At 40.3% G+C, this 24,028-nt stretch overlaps 2 protein-coding genes across 2 annotated transcripts in view; one reads left to right on the top strand and one right to left on the bottom strand.

Moving 5' to 3' along the window:
• Positions 1-24,028, bottom strand: part of SNTB1 (syntrophin beta 1) — a gene marked incomplete at both ends in the record, with an annotated part of 227,448 nt that overhangs the window by 3,070 nt on the left and 200,350 nt on the right. Inside the window, 2 exons of the mRNA XM_079722735.1 lie at positions 263-453; positions 5,794-5,990. Coding sequence (XP_079578861.1) covers positions 263-453; positions 5,794-5,990 — 388 coding nt within the window. The remainder of the gene's footprint in view (positions 1-262; positions 454-5,793; positions 5,991-24,028) is intronic.
• LOC307065635 (BTB/POZ domain-containing protein KCTD3-like) lies at positions 7,087-8,607 on the top strand (the record flags this gene model as incomplete). The annotated part of the gene is made up of 1 exon (XM_079722527.1): positions 7,087-8,607. The coding sequence occupies one exon, from the start codon at positions 7,087-7,089 to the stop codon at positions 8,605-8,607; it is 1,521 nt and encodes a 506-aa protein (XP_079578653.1).

Consider the following 24,028-nt stretch of genomic DNA (forward strand, 5'->3'; position numbering starts at 1 on the left):
TGCTGACTTTGTAAAGGATCCTTTCCTTTGATTCAAATATTTCTGTAATATTCCCATGGAAAATGAGACCAAAGTAAAGAACTGTGAAAAAATTGGATCCCCTCACTGTTTTTAAAGGTTCAATTAAGACATGAACCTATAAGTACTTTGTAAATAGTCAAATGCTAAATAAATACAGGCAGCATTATGTTTGCAGGCCATAATGGGTGTATTGCAAGACAAAATATACGAAACCACACTGTCTAAAGAAAAGTGTACTTACAAGCTCTCCATCTTTGCCTCCAAAATCTAAATACAGCATCCTGATTCCATCATCTGAAGACATTTTCAGCTTTTCATAAGGAGCCTGTATGATTGTCTTGGGAAAGACACCCTCCTGTGGTTCAGTGGTAATAGAAAATCCATTCTCATAATGTATGGTCAACTGGCACTCCTGGTTTTTATAGGTGCAAGCTGAGAGAGACAGAGGGAGACAGGAGTATGAACAGTGGAAGCCCATCCATTTTCCAGGCACTTAAGCTTCTAGTCTCCCCAAACCCAGGGCCCAGCCACCAACTTCTTCCTAAAGTTAAAAATTAATAATCATGCATGAAAATATTCTCCTTAGATTGATTGTCATATGGTAATTTAACTTGCCCTTTGAAACTAAGGGAAATAAACTGAAAGAAATTCCTTTTGCTGGGATTTACTGAATTTTGTCTGGGCTCTAGCCCTTATATGATCATCTGACAACATGTATGTAGGGAGATGGGTGTTCCAATGGCCTTGTATCAAGCTGGAAAAAACATTTGATTTAGAGCAAGCTACCTCTGATCATCGTCAACACACACACAATCAATCAATCGATTGATCGATCAATCAACGCCATGTCTACCACCTGGTGAAAGAAGCAAGCAATCCCCCAGTGACATTACCCAAGTTAACAAAAACACATGTAAGAAGTCAGGAGTGAGTAGTGAAAAAAAAAATAACCTGATTTTTAATTTTAAAAAAGTTGAATAAAGCTCATTTTATAAACAGAAAGAAGTGCTTTTGGAGTTTCCCTGATGATCTGATCGTCTTGGGTCCTGGAAAAGCTGCTGTTGTAGATCGATGTCAGGTGTGGCACCTTCGGTGAAGGATGCTGTTTCCTCCCTCTGTCCAGTGTGGTATTCAGGATCCTCAGCTGGTGTCCACAAAGTGCCCTCTGATCCAACAGAACAAAAGTAAAACCTTTTGATCAGGTTAGGTGCCAGCATTTATCTGTGGTCCACCTTGCGTTTAGGAAAAGAGACCAGCACTCTCAGATTATGAGCTGGACAGGGGGACTGCCACCTGATTCCAAGTTCCCATTAGGAAGACTTGTGAGTGTTTAAACCCTTAATCAAAAAGTTCTGGAGGGGGGCTTCCCTGGTGGTGCAGTGGTTGAGAGTCCGCCTGCCGATGCAGAGAACGCGGGTTCGTGCCCCGGTCCGGGAAGATCCCACATGCCGCGGAGCGGCTGGGTCCGTGAGCCATGGCCGCTGAGCCTGCGCGTCCCGAGCCTGTGCTCCGCAACGGGAGAGGCCACAACAGTGAGAGGCCCACGTACCACAAAAAAAAAAAAAAAAAAAAAAAAAAAAAAGTTCTGGAGGGAATTCCCTGGCGGTCCAGTGGTTAGGACTTGGCACTTTCACTGCCAGCCCCCAGTTCTATCCCTGGTCAGGGAAGTAAGATCTCGCAAGCCGCTCAGCCAAAAAAAAAAAAAAAAAGCAAAAGTATCAGATTGGATTTTTTTGCCTCACAAAACACCACATTTAACAGGCCCTGGCAAGTCAACTGGCTCTGGTCTTCATATACATCTGAAAGCTCTTTGGGGATAGGAGGACATAGGCAGTATTGATTACTCTCTACCATCTTTAGCTCAGCTCAGCTTTATAAACCAAACTGAATTTCACCTCAGCACACTTTAGAAGCAGGACCTTAGCTTAAAATTATAGGTGATAAAAGCAAAGCTCAGAGAGGTGAACGTGTCACAACCCAGTGGTTTAGATTTCAAAATTCAAGTTCTTTCCTTCCAGTCTGTCTCGTACAGCCTTCTCATGCTCTGGTGCTCAGGACACGGAGGCGTGTGGGGAGGGATCTTGGCGAAGAGGCTCTCAGACTAATAACTGGGGTGGGGGGAGCCCCTCAGAGTTTGGGGGAAGAAACAGAGTGTCTATCTGCCCACAGAATGAGGTGGCTTTTAATTGGTTAAAACATATACCCCTTCCTCCGACTGACCGCAGCCATCTTTCAACTTGTAACAAAGGGTTGATATTTTCCAAAGGTGCATTCTCTAATGAGTCCTGGGAGGAGCCCCTTAGCAAGTCTTAAGTTATCCTCTCAGAAGGGCCCTAGACCCCTGCCACCCGTCCAGTTCAAGGATGACCAAAACATAACATAGACACGGCATACATGTAGTTATGACTTCCCATCTCGAATCCTCGTTTTTGAAAGTTTTCACTTCTAACATCTGCAGAATATGTGGGCACCTGAGCTCTAAACATGTTTTTTTTCCCCCTTCCTCTATGTTTGAATTAGAAAGCTGTGCCACTGGATGGTTTGAATTAATTGACTGTGGGTACTTTTCATTTTAATTGACCTAAAGTGGTATTCATGGCCTTTATATAATGTAATCAGTTATCTGAAGACGGTCTTAATCTACACAGGATAAATTGAACCCATTATCAAGTTAATTGAAGCTCTGATTAAAACATAAGCCCCTCCCCCCAACTCTCTGCAGGCATCTTTCCATTTGAAATTGGACTGCACCTTTGGCCATTTCCGTAATTTCTTCTCTCCCACCACCCAGCTAGCTCAGTCCACACAATTCTTTGTTATTCTCCTTTGGCTGGTCTATTAACAGCCTCATTGTTTTCCTGTCAAAGTAGAGTTCAGCTTACTGAGAGAAGGATTTTATGAAATTTGTGGAATGTAAACTAAACCAAACCCCTTTGGCCATCTTCATTCTCTTCTAGAACACCCCAGAAGTTGTTGCAAGGAGTCTGGACTTCTCTGCAATTACACGTATAACTTCATTAAATTTAGTTTTCAGGTGACTTGAGCTTTTTCCAACTCTCAGGTTTGAAACTACTTTTTCGTGCCATACAGAGTAGGCGTCAAAAATAAAAACTTCAGTAACACTCTGAGAGACATTTTCAACAATGTTGGAAAATATTGGGGGTACTAACTAGTTTCAGGATAATTTTTAAAAGACAGTGATTATCTCAGAGATGCTGCAGCAGAAATTCTACAAAACATCTGGTTTTTCATGTTTGCACCAGTAAAGGAAATGTGGAGAAACCCTACTACATGTTGACGTGGGTCCCATCCTTTAGAATCCTGGGTGCTGGAGGAAGTTGCACCCTAGTGCAGTGCTGCACACAGAGTGGTCCACGGACCAGCAGCATCAGCACTGCCTGGTATCGTACTAGATGCAGATTCTCAGGCCCCGCCCCAGAACTGCTGCGTCACAATCTCTAGGGATGGTGTCAGCAATCGGAGGCTTCTGAGGGTACAACTAAAAAACTTTGTTTTTGTTGTTTTCAGTGTGACTACAGTTTGGAAACACTGTACCTAAGAGGTCTTTTTTTTTTTTTTTAAGGCCAACTTAATTTATTTTAACCTAAAGTAAACACAAAATGTCTTGTTTTTATATGGCATCCCTCCCTGGGTGAAACACCTAATTCAGGCACCTCAAGAGACAGATATTCGTTTAGGATAGAGGAATAGCTCTGCTTCAGAGCAGAGATGGAGAAAGGATTTATACTCCTCTTAATTAATTCTTTTTAAAAGAATTTTTTTTATTGTGGTAAAAGTTACGTAATATAAAACATACTATTTTAACCATATTTAACCATATACTATTCTAACCATATTTAACTATTTAACCAGTTCAGTGGCACTAAGTATATTCACATCGTTGTGCAACTCTCACCATCATCCATCCACCAAATTTATCACCTTCCTACATGGAAACTCTGTCCCCATTAAACACTAACTCCCCATTCCCCCTCCCCTGCCCACCTCCCAGCCCCTGGCATCTACCAATGTACTTTCTGACTCTATGAATTTGGCTATTCTACATACCTCGTGTAAGTGGAGTCAAACAGTATTTGTCTGCATCTAATGTATATTGGAGTGCATTTTTAAGGTTAACTTAATATATGTCCTTCAAACAGATTTTACCATCTTTCCCCCCACCCCATGCTATACAGTAGGCCCTCACCAGCCATCTACTTCATACACACTAGTGTACATACGTCAATCGCAATCTCCCAATCTATCCCACCCCCAAACTTGGTGTCCACACGTTTGTTCTCTATGTCTGTGTCTCTATTTCTGCTTTGCAAATAGGTTCATCTGAACCACTTTTCTAAATTCCACATACATGCATTAATATACGATATTTGTTTTTCTCTTTCTGACTTACTTCACTCTGTATGACAGTTTCTAGGTCCATCCATGTCTCTGTAAATGGCACAATTTCGTTCCCTTTTATGGCTGAGTAATAGTCCATTGTATATATGTGTCACATCTTCTTTATCCATTCCTCTGTTTGCTATGGGTTTGTCGTATGTGGCCTTTGAGGCCATATGTTGAGGTAGGTTCTCCCTATGCCTACTTTCTGGAGAGTTTTTATCATCAATGGGTGTTGAATTTTGTCAGAAGTTTTTCTCCATCTATTGAGATGATCATATGGTTTTTATTCTTCATTTTGTTAATATGGTGTATTGCATTGATTGATTTGCGTATATTGAAGAATCCTTGCATCCCTGGGATAAATCCCATTTGATCATGGTGTATGATCCTTTTAATGTGTTGCTGGATTCTGTTTGCTAGTATTTTGTTGAGGATATTTGTGTCTATGTTCAACAGTGATATTGGTCTGTAATTTTCTTTTATTGTAGTATCTTTGTCTGGTTTTCGTATCAGGGTGATGGTGGCCTTGTAGAATGAGCTTGGGAGTGTTCAATTTCAGAAGGCTAGGTGTTAGCTCTTCTCTAAATGTTTGACAGAATTTGCCCGTGAAGTCATCTGGTCCTGGACTTTTGTTTGTTGGAAGATTTTTAATCACAGTTTCAATTTCATTACTTGTGATTGGTCTGTTCATATTTTCTATTTCTTCTTGGTTCAGTCCTGGAAGGTTGTACCTTTCTAAGAATTTGTCCATTTCCTCCAGGTTCTCCATTTTATTAGCATATAGTTGTTTGTAGTATGATCCTTTGTATTTCTGTGGTGTCAGTTGTAATTTCTCCTTTTTCATTTCTAATTTTATCGATTTGAGTCCTCTCCCTTTTTTTCTTGATGAGTCTGGCTAAAGGTTGATCAATTTTGTTTATCTTTTCAAAGAACCAGCTTGTAATTTCATTATCTTTGGTATTGTTTTCTTGGTTTCTATTTCATTTATTTCACAACCTTAGAGGTCTTGTGGGAAAATCCTGTTCATCTAGAGCAGATACCATCAGGGCTTTCTACATGATGGAAATGTTCTAGATTTGCACTGTCTACCATGGTAGAAATGACATCTGACTATCCAAGTTACCCACTTCTCCTGAATGAAGATGAGATAAAGCTTTTCACAATCAAACCCCTAGGTTCCATGTTAGTAGAGCATTCAGTGCCTTAATTTAGAAGAATTTTAAATTTACCTCTGGAATTTAAGTTTATCTCTGGAATTTTAAGTACCCCAAATGGCCAGTAATGGAAACAATTTTGAGGCTGTGGTGGAGTAGAGGGTGCATTCTTTCCATAAGGATGTGACATCACAAAACCAAAGCCAACAACGCTCACCTGTGGTGACTTCAATAGTGAGTTCAGCTGAGTTATGGCACCCCTGTACTATGCTCCTTGTCCAATGTGAGAGGTCCCTGCTGATCTCAGCCCTGAAGAGATGCGTTTCAATACCCTGCCTGGTACCAGTTCGTGTTGCAAAGGACAGATCTACACCAGCCTGGGGTGATCCTTTCCCTGGACCTGAATGGACCAGCCTGTTGAGAAAAACAGAGAGAGAGAAATTATCAAAATGGAAACTACTGTATTCACCTGATACACCTGTGAAAAGCCCCAAATTGGTGATGTGCTCTCAATTTTCTGATCCGGAACCAAAAGGTCCACTATACCCTAATGTTCACCATGGTTTTCTGCCATCTCCTCACCCAGTGCCTGGCCAATGGTAGAGTGAGATTAGCATAGTGGCCAAGAACTGTGCATCCGGTTGACTATGCAGAGGAATTGAATATTGTGACTTTAACTTTATTTAGACAAATTCAGCTATACTCACTCAACCAAAAAGGAAGATAATTAAGTAAATGACTGAGAGAACAATTTAAATAATGTGGTAAATCCCATCTCTCCCATTCCATTCCTGGGCATATGTATGACCCAGTGAGAGCATGAGACAAGAAAGGAAATCTATTGTTTCCTGGGTTAGACTTAGTTACCCCCCGTGTTTCTTGTACTTTGGATCATCTGGCTGCACTGAATGCACTTCTGCATGCATTTCTCATGCACACAGTGTCCAAATGCAAGCAGACAACCAGGGGACTCAGCTGAAGAAGTAGCAATCTGTGTATCAGTGTTAAAGCTTGAAAAAGAACAGTAATGCTGGACTTCTTGAGACATGGAGGAGAACTGCATTTTATGGGAGATTAAAGGGATTTTCAAGAGTGATTTTTTTTAACCTCTTTATTGGAGTATAATTGCTTTACAATGGTGTGTTAGTTTCTGCTGTATAAAAATGTGAATCAGCCGGCGCTGCGGCCGCAGCGGCTGCGAGGGGGGCAGCGGAGAGCTGACGGCAGGCCACGGCTGGGCGGCCTGGAGGCTACGAGAGGTGGAGGCCCGCCCGCCTTCCCGCGCCACGGGAGCGGAGGGGAAGAGGCGGACGCCCGCCAGCCCCGCCCGGTCGCCGAGAACGTGGGGGAGGCTCCGCGCGCCGCCCGCCCCCCGGCGCCCGCAGCCCTGCTGGCCCTGCAGCCGCCGCCGCCGCCGCCGCCGCCGCTGCCTCCGCCTCGGGCTCCCGCCGCGGGCTCGACGGCCCCGGCCGGGGAGGGAGGGCGGCGGGTGCTGCCGGAGCCGCCGGACATGTCGGGAGGGCACTGCGGCAGCTTCGCCGCGGCGGCGGCCGGCAGCGGCGAGATCGTGCAACTGAACGTGGGGGGCACCAGGTTTAGTACCTCAAGACAAACACTTATGTGGATTCCAGATTCTTTTTTTTCCAGTTTGCTGAGTGGAAGAATTTCAACACTTAGGGATGAAACTGGTGCTATATTTATTGATAGAGATCCAGCAGCGTTTGCACCCATTTTAAATTTTCTTCGGACCAAAGAACTAGACTTAAGGGGAGTGAGTATTAATGTTCTCAGGCATGAAGCAGAATTTTATGGAATCACTCCATTAGTAAGAAGGCTTCTCTTATGTGAAGAACTGGAGCGTTCATCTTGTGGCAGTGTCCTTTTTCATGGTTACTTGCCTCCACCAGGTATTCCTAGTCGTAAAATAAACAACACTACTAGATCTTCTGCTGATTCTAGAAATGGACTAAATTTTACAGAAGGTGAAGCTCGAGGAAATGGTACACAGCCTGTTCTCTCTGGAACTGGAGAAGAGACTGTTAGGCTAGGATTTCCTGTGGATCCACGAAAGGTACTAATAGTAGCTGGCCATCACAACTGGATTGTAGCTGCGTATGCCCATTTTGCTGTGTGTTACAGAATCAAAGAATCTTCAGGATGGCAACAAGTGTTTACAAGCCCATATTTGGATTGGACTATTGAACGAGTAGCTTTAAATGCAAAAGTGGTTGGAGGTCCACATGGAGACAAAGACAAAATGGTCGCCGTTGCCTCAGAGAGTAGCATCATCTTATGGAGTGTCCAAGATGGAGGAAGTGGAAGTGAAATTGGCGTGTTCAGCCTTGGTGTTCCTGTAGACGCTCTCTTCTTCATCGGTAACCAGTTGGTAGCCACAAGTCATACAGGGAAAGTGGGAGTGTGGAATGCTGTCACCCAGCACTGGCAGGTTCAAGACGTTGTTCCTATAACTAGTTATGACACTGCTGGGTCGTTCCTTCTACTGGGATGTAACAATGGATCAATATATTATATAGATATGCAGAAGTTCCCTTTGCGAATGAAGGATAATGATCTTCTTGTCACTGAACTTTATCATGATCCTTCAAATGATGCTATTACTGCTCTGAGTGTTTACCTCACACCCAAAACAAGTGTCAGTGGTAACTGGATTGAGATTGCCTATGGTACGAGCTCTGGAGCTGTACGAGTAATTGTGCAGCACCCAGAGACGGTTGGGTCAGGCCCTCAGCTTTTTCAGACCTTCACAGTTCACCGAAGTCCCGTCACAAAAATCATGCTCTCAGAGAAGCATCTTGTATCAGTTTGTGCAGATAATAATCATGTCCGGACATGGACGGTAACACGATTCAGAGGAATGATCTCTACTCAGCCAGGTTCTACTCCTCTAGCATCGTTCAAGATACTGTCCCTGGAGGAGACAGAAAGCCATGGAAGCTATTCCTCTGGAAACGACATAGGTGGGCTAGATCTTTCGGGGGGACAGTTTCAAGGACTGTGTAGGCAATGCTGAAGAAGTATATTATCTGTAGTAGAAACCTAAAAAGGAGTTTTAAATATAATTTTTTCATTTTCACTTTGAAACTCATTTAAAACAGAAGTTTAATGTTTTTCTGATTAAGTTCTATAAAGTCACAAAATATACAATTTTTTTGACTTTATGAAGGTACAAAAGTGATACACATTTAATAGAAACAGGACTTTGAATTTTGACCTTTTCCCGGGTTAGGGATATGTGGTACCATATTCTCTCGTGGTGTCGGGCAGCAGCAGGCCAAAGTTCCCAGTCAGCCACGTGACCACAAAGGTAAACAAGTGATGTGCTTAGAATCAGTCTGTACCCACATAGCCATTCTCTTTTTCACTTTCAGTATTCAATAAATTACATGAGATATTCAATACTTTACTATAAAATGGACTCCGTATTAGATGATTTTGCCCAACTGTAGGCTAATGTGAGTATTCTGAGCACACTTAAGGTAGGCTAGGGTAAGCTATGATGTTTGGTAGCTTAGGTGTACTAAATGCATTTTTTTTTTTTTTTTTCGCGGTACGCTGGCCTCTCACTGCTGCGGCCTCTCCCGTTGCGGAGCACAGGCTCCGGACGCACAGGCTCAGCGTCCATGGCTCATGGGCCCAGCCGCTCCACGGCATGTGGGATCTTCCCGGACTGGGGCACGAACCCGTGTCCCCTGCATCGGCAGGTGGACTCTCAACCACTGCGCCACCAGGGAAGCCCCAAAAATAGTTATCTTTAAAAAATGTAAGCTTCTGAAGAGAATTGTAGTACCACGGTCTTAGCATTATAACAGAGCTGCTCAGTGTTGTCACTTTTATCAATTGCTGTGTGATCCCAGTTCCCAGTGTGATGATAGGCACTGAAAGTTTTATTTCGACAACAATTTTTTTTCCAGCTTTATTGAGATATAATTGACATATAACATAGTGTAAGTTAAAGGTGTAGCATCAACAGATATTGAGTACTTTTGCTCCAGGCATTAGAAATCTAAAAAATTGCAGTGAACATCAACTTACACTATAGTGAGCAGTGGGAATAAAAAGCAATCGATTGTATTTTGCACACTGCTCAAGTGCATAGGACGGAAAGCCCCTAGGAGAGAGTGCTAGTCTGTGTGCTAGGTGTTGTAACATACACTCACATTTAATCTTTTTGACAATTTTATGAGGTAGATCTTACCCCCACTTAACTTTGAGAGAAACCAGTGGTCAGGCAGAGCACTTCACAGAGTTCTTAATGTTTGAACTGAGAGAGGCGGCAGGGGGTGATGCTAGGAGTTTGAACTGAGATGTGAAGGTGTAAGTTCCAGGACAGGGACATTCCTGGAAGGGAAAACAGCATGTTAAAAGGATAGAGGCCAATAGAACCTGGCAGGTTTGGCAAATGTCAAGAACGTCATTAATTGTTGGTATGTAGCTGAGAATAGTAGGACATGAGACTAGGTAGATAGGCAGGCGTCAGATCGGGGAGCACATGTGTAATGTGAATAAAAGATACTTAGAAGCAGCCCTGTAAATTACTTAAGACAGTCATATGTAAAATGTTTAAAAGGGCCAGGGAGATGTTTTTTCTTTTCTGTTCATAGTTTTGTTTAAAAAAAATATCCTAAGAGGTAGACATGTAGACTAGTGGAACAGAATAGAAAGTCCAGTGTCGGTGGGGATGGTAGGGGTGGAGTGTAGATGGTAAAGGGGATTGGAGTAACAGATACGGGAAACAGCTGTGCCAGAAAGAAATGGAGCTAGTTAGAAGGTGAGCACATTCAAAGGTCATAGGTTTGAGTCCTCTTCCTTTCTTCGCCATTGAAGATAACAGATGTAAGGATATTTTTTTGTGTTCTCTGAAGGAAAAGTGCTAATTTGGGCAAAAGTGTTGGAGAAACTATAAGAGGGGAGGTATGGATAATTACTTAAGGTATGAAGTTATGTGAGAATCTCACATCAGTAATAAAGTTTGAGGGGGAGGGAAGATATAGTCCCGTAATCCTCTTTCCTGGTTATTTCACCCGTCATCAATATTTTGACTTTGTTTATGGGTTATTGAGTGAGGACTGTCTTTTCATTTCAATAGAATTAGACTTCAGAGAGTTGTGCAGGAATTGGGCAACTGCATAGCTTAGTGAAAAGCCAGACAGCTTGGGTTTGGATTCCAGTTCCATCAAGTAGAACCTAAGAGATCTTTGGTTAACTAACCGGTTGGTGCCTTACTTTTCTCGTTTGTAAAATGGAGATGATAATAGTGCATCCTTTATGTGGTTGTTATGATGATTCAAATGAGTGATTTGTAAAGCATGTAGTGTACATAGTAAGCATAAGTATTTGCTAATTAATAAGAGTGTTTATTCTGTTTGTTAATTAGGTATGATTCACATAAGATAACTTGGGATATACTATCTTTAAAAAATGTGTTGTATATCACATACTTTTTGTGAATGAGTTGATATTTAGCTAATGAGTATCAGGAAAGAATTATTAAAGTTTTATGTGTAAGTTTTGCATAAAAACACTTTATATTGTTCACATTCTTTCTAAAACACATGAGCCATTTTCCTACCTTGCCAAGTACAATAAAGTAAAAATAATTGAAAAAAAAAAAAAAAAAAAAAAAAAAATGTGAATCAGCTATACGTATACATATATCCCCATATCCCCTGCCTCTTGGGTGTCCCTCCCACCCTCCTTATCCCATCCCTCTAGGTGGTCACAAAGCACTAAGCTGATCTCCCTGTGCTATGCAGCTGCTTCCCACTACTTACGTATTTTACATTTGGTAGTGTATATATGTCCATGCCACTCTCTCACTTCATCCCAGCTTACCCTTTCCCCTCCCCGTGTCCTCAAGACCATTCTCTACATCTGCGTCTTTATTCCTGTCCTGCATTTAGGTCCTTCAGAACCTTTTTTTTTTAAATTCCATATGTATGTGTTAGCATACGGTATTTGTCTTTCTCCTTCTAACTTACTTCACTCTGTATGACACACTCTAGGTCCATCCACCTCACTATAAACTAAATTTCGTTTCTTTTTATGGCTGAGTAATATTCCATTGTATATATGTGCCACATCTTCTTTATCCATTCATCTGTCGATGGACACTTAGATTGCTTCCATGTTCTGGCTATTGTAAATAGTGCTGCAATGAACATTGTGGTATATGTCTCTTTTTGAATTATGGTTTTCTCAGGGTATATGCCCAGTAGTGGAATTACTGGGTTGCGTGGTAGTTCTATTTTTAGTTTTTTAAGGAATCTCCATACTGCTCTCCATAGTGGCTGTATCAATTTACATTCCCACCAACAGTGCAAGAGGGTTCCCTTTTCTCCACACCCTCTCCAGCATTTATTGTTTGTAGAGTTTTTGATGATGGCCATTCTGACTGCTGTGAGGTGATACCTCATTGTACTTTTGATTTGGATTTCTCTAATGATTATTGATGTTGAGCATCCTTTCATGTGTTTGTTGGCAATCTGTATATCTTCTTTGGAGAAATGTCTATATAGGTCCTCTGTCCATTTTTGAATTGGGTTGTTTCGGTTTTCTGATATTGAGCTGCATGAGCTGCTTGTATATTTTGGACATTAATCCTTTGTCAGTTACTTTGTTTGCAAATATTTTCTCCCATTCTGAGGGTTGTCTTTTGGTCTTGTTTATGGTTTCCTTCACTGTGCAAAAGCTTTGAAGTTTCATTAGGTCCCATTTGTTTATTTTTGTTTTTATTTCTATTTCTCTAAGAGGTGGGTCAGAAAGGATCTTGCTGTGATTTGTGTCATAGAGTGTTCTGCCTATGTTTTCCTCTAAGAGTTTTATAGTGTCTGGACTTACATTTAGGTCTTTAATCCATTTCAAGTTTCTTTTTGTGTATGGTGTTAGGGAGTGTTCTAATTTCATTCTTTTACATGTAGCTGTCCAGTTTTCCCAGCACCACTTACTGAAGAGGCTCTCTTTTCTCCACTGTATATTCTTGCCTTCTTTATCAAAGGAAAGGTGACCATATGCGTGTGGGTTTATCTCTGGGCTTTCTATCCTGTTCCATTGATTGATATTTCTGTTTTTGTGCCAGTACCATACTGTCTTGATTACTGTAGCTTTGTAGTGGAGTCTGAAGCCAGGGAGCCTGATTCCTACAGCTTTATTTTTCTTTCTCAAGATTGCTTTGGCTATTCAGGGTCTTTTGTGTTTCCATACAGATTGTGAAATTTTTTGTTCCAGTTCTGTGAAAAATGCCATTGGTAGTTTGATAGGGATTGCATTGAATCTGTAGATTGCTTTGGGTAGTAGAGTCATTTTCACAATGTTGATTCTCCAGTCCAAGAACATGGTATATCTCTCCATCTATTTGTATCATCTTTAATTTGTTTCATCAGTATCTTATAGTTTTCTGCATACAGGTCTTTTGTCTCCTTAGGTAGATTTATTCCTTGGTATTTTATTCTTTTTGTTGCAGTAGTAAATGGGAGTGTTTCCTTAATTTATCTTTCAGATTTTTTCATCATTAATGTTTAGGAGTGCAAGAGATTTCTGTGCATTAATTTTTTATCCTGCTACTTTACCAAATTCATTGATTAGCTCTAGTAGTTTTCTGGTAGCATCTTTAGGATTCTCTATGTATAGTATCAGGTCATCTGCAAATGGTGACAGCTTTACTTCTTCTTTCCCGATTTGGATTCCTTTTATTTCTTTTTCTTTTCTGACTGCTGTGGCTAAAACTTCCAAAACTATGTTGAATAATAGTGGTTAGAGTGGGCAACCTTGTCTTGTTCCTGATCTTAGTGGAAATGGTTTCAGTTTTTCACCATTGAGAACGATGTTGGCTGTGGGTTTTTCATATATGGCCTTTATTATGTTGAGGTAAGTTCCCTCTATGCCTACTTTCTAGAGGGTTTTTATCATAAATATGTGTCTTGGCATGTTTCTCCTTGGATTTATCCCATATGGGACTCTGTACTTCCTGGACTTGATTGACTATTTTCTTTCCCATATTAGGGAAGTTTTCAACCATAATCTCTTCAAATATTTTCTCAGTCCCTTTCTTTTTCTCTTCTTCTTCTGGGACCCCTATAATTCGAATGTTGGTGTGTTTAATGTTGTCCCAGAGGTCTCTGAGACTGTCCTCAATTCTTTTCATTCTTTTTTCTTTATTCTGCTCTGTGGTAGTTATTTCCACTATTTTATCTTCCCGGTCACTTATCCGTTCTTTAGCCTCAGTTTTTCTGCTATTGATTCCTTCTAGAGAATTTTTAATTTCATTTATTGTGTTGTTCATCATTGTTTGTTTGCTCTTTAGTTCTTCTAGGTCCTTGTTAAACATTTCTTGTATTTTCCCCATTCTACTTACAAGATTTTGGATCATCTTTACTATCATTACTCTGAATTCTTTTTCAGGTAGACTGCCTATTGCCTCTTCATTTGTTTGGTCTGGTGGGTTTTTACCTTGCTCCTTCTTCTGCTGTGTGTTTCTCTGTCTTCTCATTTTGCTTAACTTACTGTGTTTGGGGTCTCCTTTTCACAGGCTTCAGGTTCGTAGTTCCCGTTGTTTTTGGTGTCTGCCCCCAGCGGGCATGGTTGGTTCAGTGGGTTTTGTAGGCTTCCTGGTGGAAGGGACCGGTGCCTGTGTTTTGGTGAATGAGGATGGATCTTGTCTTTCTGGTGGGCAGGACTGCGTCCAGTGGCCTGTTTTGGGTGTGTCTGTGGACGTATTATGATTTTAGGCAGCCTCTCTGCTAATGGGTGGGGTTGTGTTCCTGTTTTGCTAGTTGTTTGGCATGGGCTGTCCAGCACTGTAGCTTGCTTGTCGTTGAGTGGAGCTGGGTCTTAGTGTTGAGACGGAGGTCTCTGGGAGAGCTCTCGTCGATTGTTATTACGAGGGGCTGGGAGGTCTCTGGTGGACCAATGTCCTGAACTCGGCTCTCCCACCTTAGAGGCTCAGGCCTGACACCAGGATGGAGCACCAAGACCCTGTCAGCCACACAGCTGGTTGGCAGGAGGAGTCTTGGTAAAAAGCAGATTCTGGGGAATTCCCTGGCAGTGCAGTGGTTAAGACTTTGCACTTCCACTGCAGGGGGCTTGAGTTTGATCCCTGGTCGGGGAACTGTGGCAGGCACCCAACACTTGAGAGACAGACGGGTTTAAAGTCAGAAGAACTGGATGAAGTGATGCCTCAGTCACTTGCTGGTTGTGGAACCCAGGCACAGCCCTAAAATCCATGAGCCTGATTCTCACCTCCACTCAGCCCCAGGGCTGTTGCAACGTCGTCGTGGCTCTGCCTGTCACCCGAGTCTGGTGCACCTCCAAGGGTGATTTTTACTGTACATGATTTCACACTGACTTTAGAACATACATTCACAGCATAAAAAGTGACTCTCATGGTAAATATTTTCTAAAAGGCCAGAGGAAACATGAGGAATCAAAGGCTGTGAGAGCTGCCTTCTGAGCAGGCACTGGTTCCTACTTCTCACCTGCCCCCTGTAAACACTCAAATCTCTTATGCTCTCTCCTTCTCCTCCATACCCCAACCTCCTTCTGGGAGAGACTCTCATATCAATAATTTGCAGGAGAGAATGAGTATAATTTAGTAAATATTACTTCTCTCCAGGGTATTTGCATTTTCAGCCTTATCTTTTAATACGGAAAGAAACACTTCAGTATTGGCTAGAGAAATTCCAGGTGTGTATTCACTTGATGGATGAGAGAGTTATTTTCTTATGCAAAGGGCTTGTTACCTCTAGATTAAAAATTGTACAGAGGAAATCCAAAAGCTTATTTTCTCTTGCAAGCTTAAATATTGTAGACCAAAATTATCACTGAAATAAAACATACTGTAGCCCACTGAATTTCTAGCGACAGGCTCGTATAACTCTGAAGAGCTTTCTTTTACTTCCAAAGTTGAAACTCAGTGGGAGATGTGGTCTGCAATGATGACTTGAAGCAAAAGGTTAACTGAAAAAGGCTTTTGGCTGTACAATTCTTTGAAGATAGAGACATTACAAATGATAACAAATGTTGGCAAGAAGGTGGAGAAAAGGGAACCCTTGTACATGTTGGTGGTTATGTAACTTGGTGCAGCCACTACGGAACACAGTATAGAGGTTCCGCAAAATATTAATATTAGCACTACCATATCATTCAGCAATGCCACTTCTGAGGATATATCTGAAGGAAGCAAAATCAGCATCTGAAAGAGATATCTACACTCCCAAGTTCACTGCAGCATCATTCACAATAGCCAAGATATGGAAACAACCTAAAAGTCCATTGATGGACAAATGGATAAAGATGATGTGGTGCATATATACATAATGGAATATTATTCAGCCTTAAAAAAAGAAGGAAATCCTGCCATTTGCAACAACATGGATGAACCTAGAAGAATTATGCTAAGTGAAATAAGCCAGACAGAGAAAGAGAGATTCTGTATGATGTCACTTATATGTGAAATCTTTAAAAAAAAATAAAGGCAAACTTATAGAAGCAGAGTGTAGAATGATGATTGCTGAGGCTGGGGGAAATGGGGTGATGTTGGTCAAAGGGTATAAATTTTTAGTTGTAAGATGAATACGTTCTGAGGATCTAATGAATAGCCTGGTGATATAGTTCATAATATTGTACTGTAGACTTGAAATCTGCTAACAATTAAAATTGCAAAAAAAGAGGTAACTATGTGAGATGATCGATGTATTAACTTGATTGTCGTAACCATTTCACAATATACATGGACATGAGATCGTCATGTGTATACTTTTGTCAATTATACCCCAGTAAAAAAATAATACAAGACAGAAGTTCCATGAATCTCATTGAGAGGAGGGTCCAGGACAGCGTGAAGGAAAATGTCTGCTGACATGGGTGCCGCCACCCAGGGATTTAACATGTAGAGACTGAGTTGAGTTCGTCGGGAGGGAGGAGGGTGTTTTGTAATAAGGGAACAAGAGTAACTGAGAAGCTGCTGGGAGGTTTCAAAATCTGGGTGAGAGTAGAGAAAATGGAAAGCACTTCTGAAAAGCCTAAGAATTCAAAGGGATTGAGGGTCAGATAAAACTTCATTAAGAAGAAGTATGTACAGAAAGCACAAATTCCTATTGTGTTTTCTTAGTTGCTCAAAAGTGTTCTTCTCCTCAAAGGTGTTTACGTTTTAGTTGCTTCAAGAAATATATCTAGCTCTTCCTTTTTAAAATCTTAAAATCTGTGTCAGTTGGGCACAGCTGGCAGGCTGCATGGTAAACCGAAAAGGGACATAGGTTTGGGAGGCATAGCAGACTGCATTAGAACCCTCTTCTACCATTAGTGAAATGTTCCAAGAGTCACCACCTCATAAAGTAGTGTTATAAAGATCCAATGAAATGATCTGTGTGCCGTACTTGTACAGAACCTAGATATGGTTTGTAATCAATAAGTATTATTCCATCCCTTGCCCCTACCCTCTGTTTCCTTACTTTAAAAATATAATTCTTGCCTCATATGATTAGGATTAAATATAAGAAAATATATAAAGAAAATATGCTGTGATGATCTGGAACCAAACCCGCAATATCTCCAAGGTCAGCCTGTGATGGATTTGTATGAGTCTGTCATTAAGGCAATCTGAAATGTTTCCTTAAAATATTTTTTAAATGCTCCTTTTATAGAGAAATATAAGGAGACTGAACCTACCAGACATAAAAATATATTTTAAGACTGTATTAATCAAAACAGGTTAGTACTCATTCAGGTAGAAATGGGAAGATCAGTGGAAGTAAACAGAAGATGGCTAATCAAAATAACAATGAGATGGTAATGTTAACCAAAGAGAAATGAAGAGGTCAAAGAGTTTGGTAACAGATTTGGGGTATACATTGGGGCAGCTTCTACATAAATTAAAAAGTATGTGAAGGAATGTATGTATATTCAAGGATTTTCAACGCCACGTTGTTTATAAAAGCAAAAGACTAGGAATACCTGGTTAAATAAGTCATCATATATATATACTCATAGTATATATACTCAGTTATATATGCTTGTGGAAAGAATGGGCTGTATTGATGTTTACAGAAATGAAACATCTATAGTAAAAAACAAAAGTGAATAGACCATTTGTTTAAGAAAAGAAGGTGGGGAAGGAGTAATACACACACTTACATATTTATATACGCTTTTGTGTGTTTATAAAATATTTATGTAAGAACATATAAGAAAATACTAATAGTGGTTGCCCTGGGAAACAGATCTGAAGTAGAAAATTTGACTTCTCATTATATATCTTTTTCTACTCTTATTTGCTTTTAACTGGGTACTTTTTTTTTTTTTAGTTAAAATGACTTTTTTTTTTAAGGAAAGAAAAAAAAAACAAATCTGATTCTTTATGTTCCTAAGGGTACATAAATGTTAAAGGCATTAAAAGTCATGTTTATACACACACAAAAAAAGAAAATATATAAAGGACTTAATCCAGTATTTAGTGCATCATAGTAAGCATTCAATAAAAATTATTTTCCTGGGCTTCCCTGGTGGCGCAGTGGTTGAGAGTCCGCCTGCCGATGCAGGGGACACGGGTTCGTGCCCCGGTCCGGGAAGATCCCACATGCCGTGGAGCGGCTGGGCCCGTGAGCCATGGCCGCTGAGCCTGTGCGTCCGGAGCCTGTGCTCCGCAACGGGAGAGGCCACAACAGTGAGAGGCCCGCGTACCGCAAAAAAAAAAAAAAAAAAATTATTTTCCTGATGCCTTCCCTGTTCACGTTCTCACTTTCTATCCACTAAATTTCCACCCAGAGGACATCAACTTTGTCACAGTCCAGGGATAGTGTAAATGTAACACAGAGGCACAAGTGAAGCAAAAAAGAAGTTACACCACCCTCAGAAGAATGTCACATGTTTGTGAATTTCTTACCAATATTTCTTTTTCTCTAGAGAGACTATAAAATTAAAGTCAATAATAACTGGAAAATGCAATTTGTTAGGAATTTTGCATTTGGTAAGTCTGGATATAAAGGAATGAAATTACTAACAGAGTGTAACAAGGTATGAGCAAGCCCTGTATCTAGCTGACCAATAGCAGGCACAGGGAGTCCTTGATGGGGAAATTCACCGTGTTACAGGAAATAATGATTTAAAAAAAAAGCCCTTTGTGGGGAGGACTATTGGCGTACTTTGTTATTTGTTTCATCACCAAATTATCATTGAAGAAGAAAAGGGAAGAGGAAAAATGGATTTTTCAACTACCCAAGTGTGAATTATCTAACATTTGTGTCAAAGAACAAGTTGATTTGCAATCTGAAGAACATGCTGAATTATGTGTTCTTTTGAATAGACCAATATTGGTTAATGAAACATACAGTACTGTATGTAAACTGTGAGACAAAGCAAATTGTCTTTTCTGCTACCTAGTGTGCATACTGGTAACAAAAGGATACTTTTTCCAGATGAAAATCAAATGAACTACATCAGATATCCACACAATGCACTTGGGTACACATCTTCTGGATGGGGTACTACACAGTCCTAACAAATTATTTTAGAAACGCATATGTGAATGTGGAGAAGTGCACCTGTACTCATTGAAAGGCTCCAAATATGCAACTGAACTATGTAAAATAAAAGCTTAGAAACAAATCCATTAAACTGTCGAGCAATTTCATGCGTGATTTTATTTCTACTTTATTTTTTTAATTCTTAAATGTTTCTCTAAGCAACATATACCGCACAAGGTAAAGATTAGCTTTACAAGGCTATGGGACTAAAATGAAACCAAATATTTCACCTTAATTTCTAGAATCAGGACTTCCGTTGCACTGAAAAATATATGCATTCTGACTCAGTGTGGAATACATGTTTTGTTTGTTTAGTGTTAGCGGCAGTTCAGGGCTGGAATACTAGATGAACTCATCTGTGTCCTCTTGCCTTGGTTTGTGTCTGCGTTAGTCTAAATTGTCCATGTCTAGCTCCTATTACCTGACACCTGCAGCCTGTGGCTGTGGAATAGCCTTTCTCAGAATAAAGTTAACCGATCCATGTGGGATGAAACCTACACTCATGGCCTCATTAATCCCTTACATGAACCTACTGGCCTCCAGCAAGTGAGTCACGAGGGCTGCTGAGACCTGCCAGTTGAAGTTACACGATGCTTTTGGATTCAGGGGTGTATTGGGGGTCCTTCGACGAGCTTCCTGCTCTGTTCAAGCCTCTTCTTCCTTCCTTTCAACTGAGCACCAGAAGTCACTCAGAACATAATTTGGTGATGAGAGACTGTGTGAGGAATGGGAAGGAGGAAGGGGGCAAGCATACATGTCTGCAGTAGCTGTGGAAGTGTTCAAGCATGGGCTGGTCAGCGACTCCCCTGGGATGGTAGAGTTCTCTCACCTTGAGAGTCTATGGTTAGATCAAAGCTGTCCCTGGACATTGGGCCCTCTTGGGAGAACCACACATGGAGTAGATGATGATTTGCTTCTTGGGATCTAAGGTGAGGTAGCGACATTTCCAGCAAGGCTCAGACTGCCTAGGCTGGCAGCCAGCAGGAGTTCTTGGGTGCCCTCTCTGTATGTAAGGTTTGTTGCTCTTGTGTCAAAGTTGACAGCTCCTGGGTAGGAAGATGTTGGGGGAAGCAAACTTGCTGTTGACGGCGCAGTGATCAGCTGGTGCTCAAGACCAAGCATAGCATGGATCTCCTCAAGGTAGGTGTCCCTCCTCTGGACACCACACATCATTATCAATTCATTTACCCCACTGCTTAAGGTCACCACGTCATCTCCCCTGATGTCCTTCAAGGTAGGAGCCTTGTCCCATCTCTCATTGGTTCCGCAGTGTGTAGTATCTTACCTAATTCATAGTCGGTGTTCAATACATGTTGGCTGAGTAACTGCATGAATGCAAGTTTTTCAAAAGTTTTTGAAATGTGAGTTCAGTTTTTCAAAGAGAAGTACACACACACACACACAAACACACACACTCATACACAATTGACCTATTTTGAAATCCTTTGAAATTTGGGGCCATTGAAAAGCTCCTAATGGGCTCTTCATTTGCAGACTGCATTTGAGAACACATTACAGTCGTCAGATTCTGGATACAATGTACCAAGTAAATGTCAGCTGGACAGTAAGATTTTAAAAGTCATCATTTGGACTTCTGAAAGGGTCGGGCTAAGGACAGAATCTGTCTGCCTGAGTTTTTCCCATCCTGCCAAGAACAGCCTTTTTACATTCCTTTCAAGATTCTTCCTAAAGATCTTTCCTGGTCTGCAGTCTGGGTGGGGTGGGGGGCAGGGGACTCTGAAACACCTATTATTTATCTTTCAATTAGTTTACATTCTTAAGCAAGTGTATCCTTAAAAATACGACCATCTGTCTCTCATCTGTGGTGGGGACTACACTACAGAAACCAAGGAAATGCTGTCTCCCTAGAGAAGATAACTTTCTTACCCAGCTAGAAAAAATACTGGCACCCTGGGACAGGGTTTCAAGGTGCAGTTCACACCCAATTTCTTTTTTTTTTAATGTTTATTAATTAATTTATTTATTTATTTATTTTCTTATTAGTCATCCATTTTATACACATCAGTGTATACATGTCAATCCCAATCACCCAATTTATCACACCACCACCACCACCACACCGCGGCTTTCCCCCCTTGGTATCCATACGTTTGTTCTCTACATCTGTGTCTCAATTTCTGCTCTGCAAACTGAATAATCTACCATTTTTCTAGGTTCCACATATATGCGTTAATATATGATATTTGTTTTTCTCTTTCTGACTTACTTCGCTCGGTATGACAGTCTCTAGGTCCATCCACGTCTCTACAAATGACCCAATTTTGTTCCTTTTTATGGCTAATAGTCCACTGTATATATGTACCACATCTTCTTTATCCATTCGTCTGTCGATGGGCATTTAGGTTGCTTCCATGACCTGGCTATTGTAAATAGTGCTGCAATGAACACTGGGGTGCACATGTCTTTTTGAATTATGGTTTTCTCTGGGTATATGCCCAGTAGTGGGATTGCTGGGTCATATGGTAGTTCTATTTTTAGTTTTTTAAGGAAGCTCCATACTGTTCTCCATAGTGGTTTTATCAATTTACATTCCCACCAAGAGTACAAGAGGGTTCCCTTTTCTCCACACCCTCTCCAGCATTTGTTGTTTGTAGATTTTCTGATGATGCCCATTCTAACTGGTGTGAGGTGATACCTCATTGTAGTTCTGATTTGCATTTCTCTAATAATTAGTTATGTTGAGCAGCTTTTCATGTGCTTCTTGGCCATCTGTATGTCTTCCTTGGAGAAATGTCTATTTAGGTCTTCTGCCCATTTTTGGATTGGGTTGTTTGTTTTTTTAATATTGAGCTGCATGACCTGTTTATATATTTTGGAGATTAATCCTTTGTGTGATGATTCATTTGCAAATATTTTCTCCCATTCTGAGGATTGTCTTTTTGTCTTGTTTATGGTTTCCTTTGCTGTGCAAAAGCTTTTAAGTTTCATTAGGTCCCATTTGTTTATTTTTGTTTTTATTTTCATTACTCTAGGAGGTGGATAAAAAAGATCTTGCTGTGATTTATGTCAAAGAGTGTTCTTCTTGTGTTTTCCTCTAAGAGTTTTATAGTGCCCGGTCTTACATTTAGGTCTATAATCCATTTTGAGTTTATTTTTGTGTATGATGTTAGGGAGTGTTCTAATTTCATTCTTTTACATGTAGCTGTCCAGTTTTCCAAGCACCACTTACTGAAGAGGCTGTCTTTTCTCCATTGTATATCCTTGCCTCATTTGTCACAGATTAGTTGACCATAGGTGCGTGGGTTTATCTCTGGGCTTTCTATCCTGTTCCATTGATCTATATTTCTGTTTTTGTGCCAGTACCATATTGTCTTGATTACTGTAGCTTTGTAGTATAGTTTGAAGTCAGGGAGTCTGATTCCTCCAGCTCCGTTTTTTTCCCTCAAGACTGCTTTGGCTATTTGGGGTCTTTTGTGTCAATATACAAATTTTAAGATTTTTTGTTCTAGTTCTGTAAAAAATGCCACTGGTAATTTGATAAGGATTGCATTGAATCTGTAGATTGCTTTGAGTAGTATAGTCATTTTCACAATATTGATTATTCCAATCCAAGAACATGGTATATCTCTCCATCTGTTGGTATCATCTTTAATTTCTTTCATCAGTGTCTTATAGTTTTCTGCATACAGGTCTTTTGTCTCCCTAGGTAGGTTTATTCCTAGGTATTTTATTCTTTTTGTTGCAATGGTAAATAGGAGTGTTTCCTTAATTTCTCTTTTAGATTTTTCATCATTAGTGTACAGGAATGCAAGAGATTTCTGTGCATTAATTTTGTATCCTGAAACTTTACCAAATTCATTGATTAGTTCTAGTAGTTTTCTGGTGGCATCTTTAGGATTCTCTATGTATATTATCATGTCATCTGCAAACAGTGACAGTTTTAATTCTTCTTTTCCAATTTCTATTCCTTTTATTTCTTTTTCTCCTCTGATTGCCATGGCTAGGACTTCCAAAACTATGTTTCATAATCGTGGTGAGAGTGGATATCCTTGTCTTGTTCCTGATCTTAGAAGAAATACTTTCAGTTTTTCACCATTGAGAATGATGTTTGCTGTGGGTTTGTCATATATGGCCATTATTATGTTGAAGTAGGTTCCCTCTATGCCCACTTTCTGGAGAGTTTTTATCAAAAATAGGTGTTGAATTTTGTCAAAAGCTTTTTCTGCATCTATTGAGATGATCATATGGTTTTTATTCTTCAATTTGTTAATATGGTGTATCACATTGATTGATTTGCATATATTGAAAAATCTTTGCATCTCTGGGATAAATCCCACTTCATCATGGTGTATGATCCTTTTAATGTGTTGTTGGATTCTGTTTGCTAGTATTTTGTTGAGGAGTTTTACATCTATACTCATCAGTGATATTGGTCTGTAATTTTCTTTTTTTGTAGTATCTTTGTCTGGTTTTGGTATCAGGGTGACGGTGGCCTTATAGAATGAGTTTGGGAGTTTTCCTTCCTCTGTAATTTTTTGGAAGAGTTTGAGAAGGATAGGTGTTAGCTCTTCTCTAAATGTTTGACAGAATTCACCTGTGAAGCCATCTGGTGCTGGGCTTTTGTTTGTTGGAAGATTTTTAATCATAGTTTCAATTTCAGTCCTTGTGATTGGTCTGTTCATATTTTCCATTTCTTTCTGGTTCAGTCTTGGAAGGTTATACCTTTCTAAGAATTTGTCCATTTCTTCCAGGTTGCCCATTTTATTGACATAGACTTGCTTGTAGTAGTCTCTTAGGATGCTTTGTATTTCTGCGGTGTCTGTTGTAACTTCCCCTTTTTCATTTCTAATTTTATTGATTTGAGTCCTCTCTCTCTTTTTCTTGATGAGTCTAATGGTTTATCAATTTTGTTTATCTTCTCAAAGAACCAGCTTTTAGTGTTATTGATCTTTGCTA

This window comes from Hyperoodon ampullatus (assembly GCF_949752795.1).
Source record: "Hyperoodon ampullatus genome assembly, chromosome: 17".
Lineage (NCBI taxonomy): Eukaryota > Metazoa > Chordata > Mammalia > Artiodactyla > Ziphiidae > Hyperoodon > Hyperoodon ampullatus.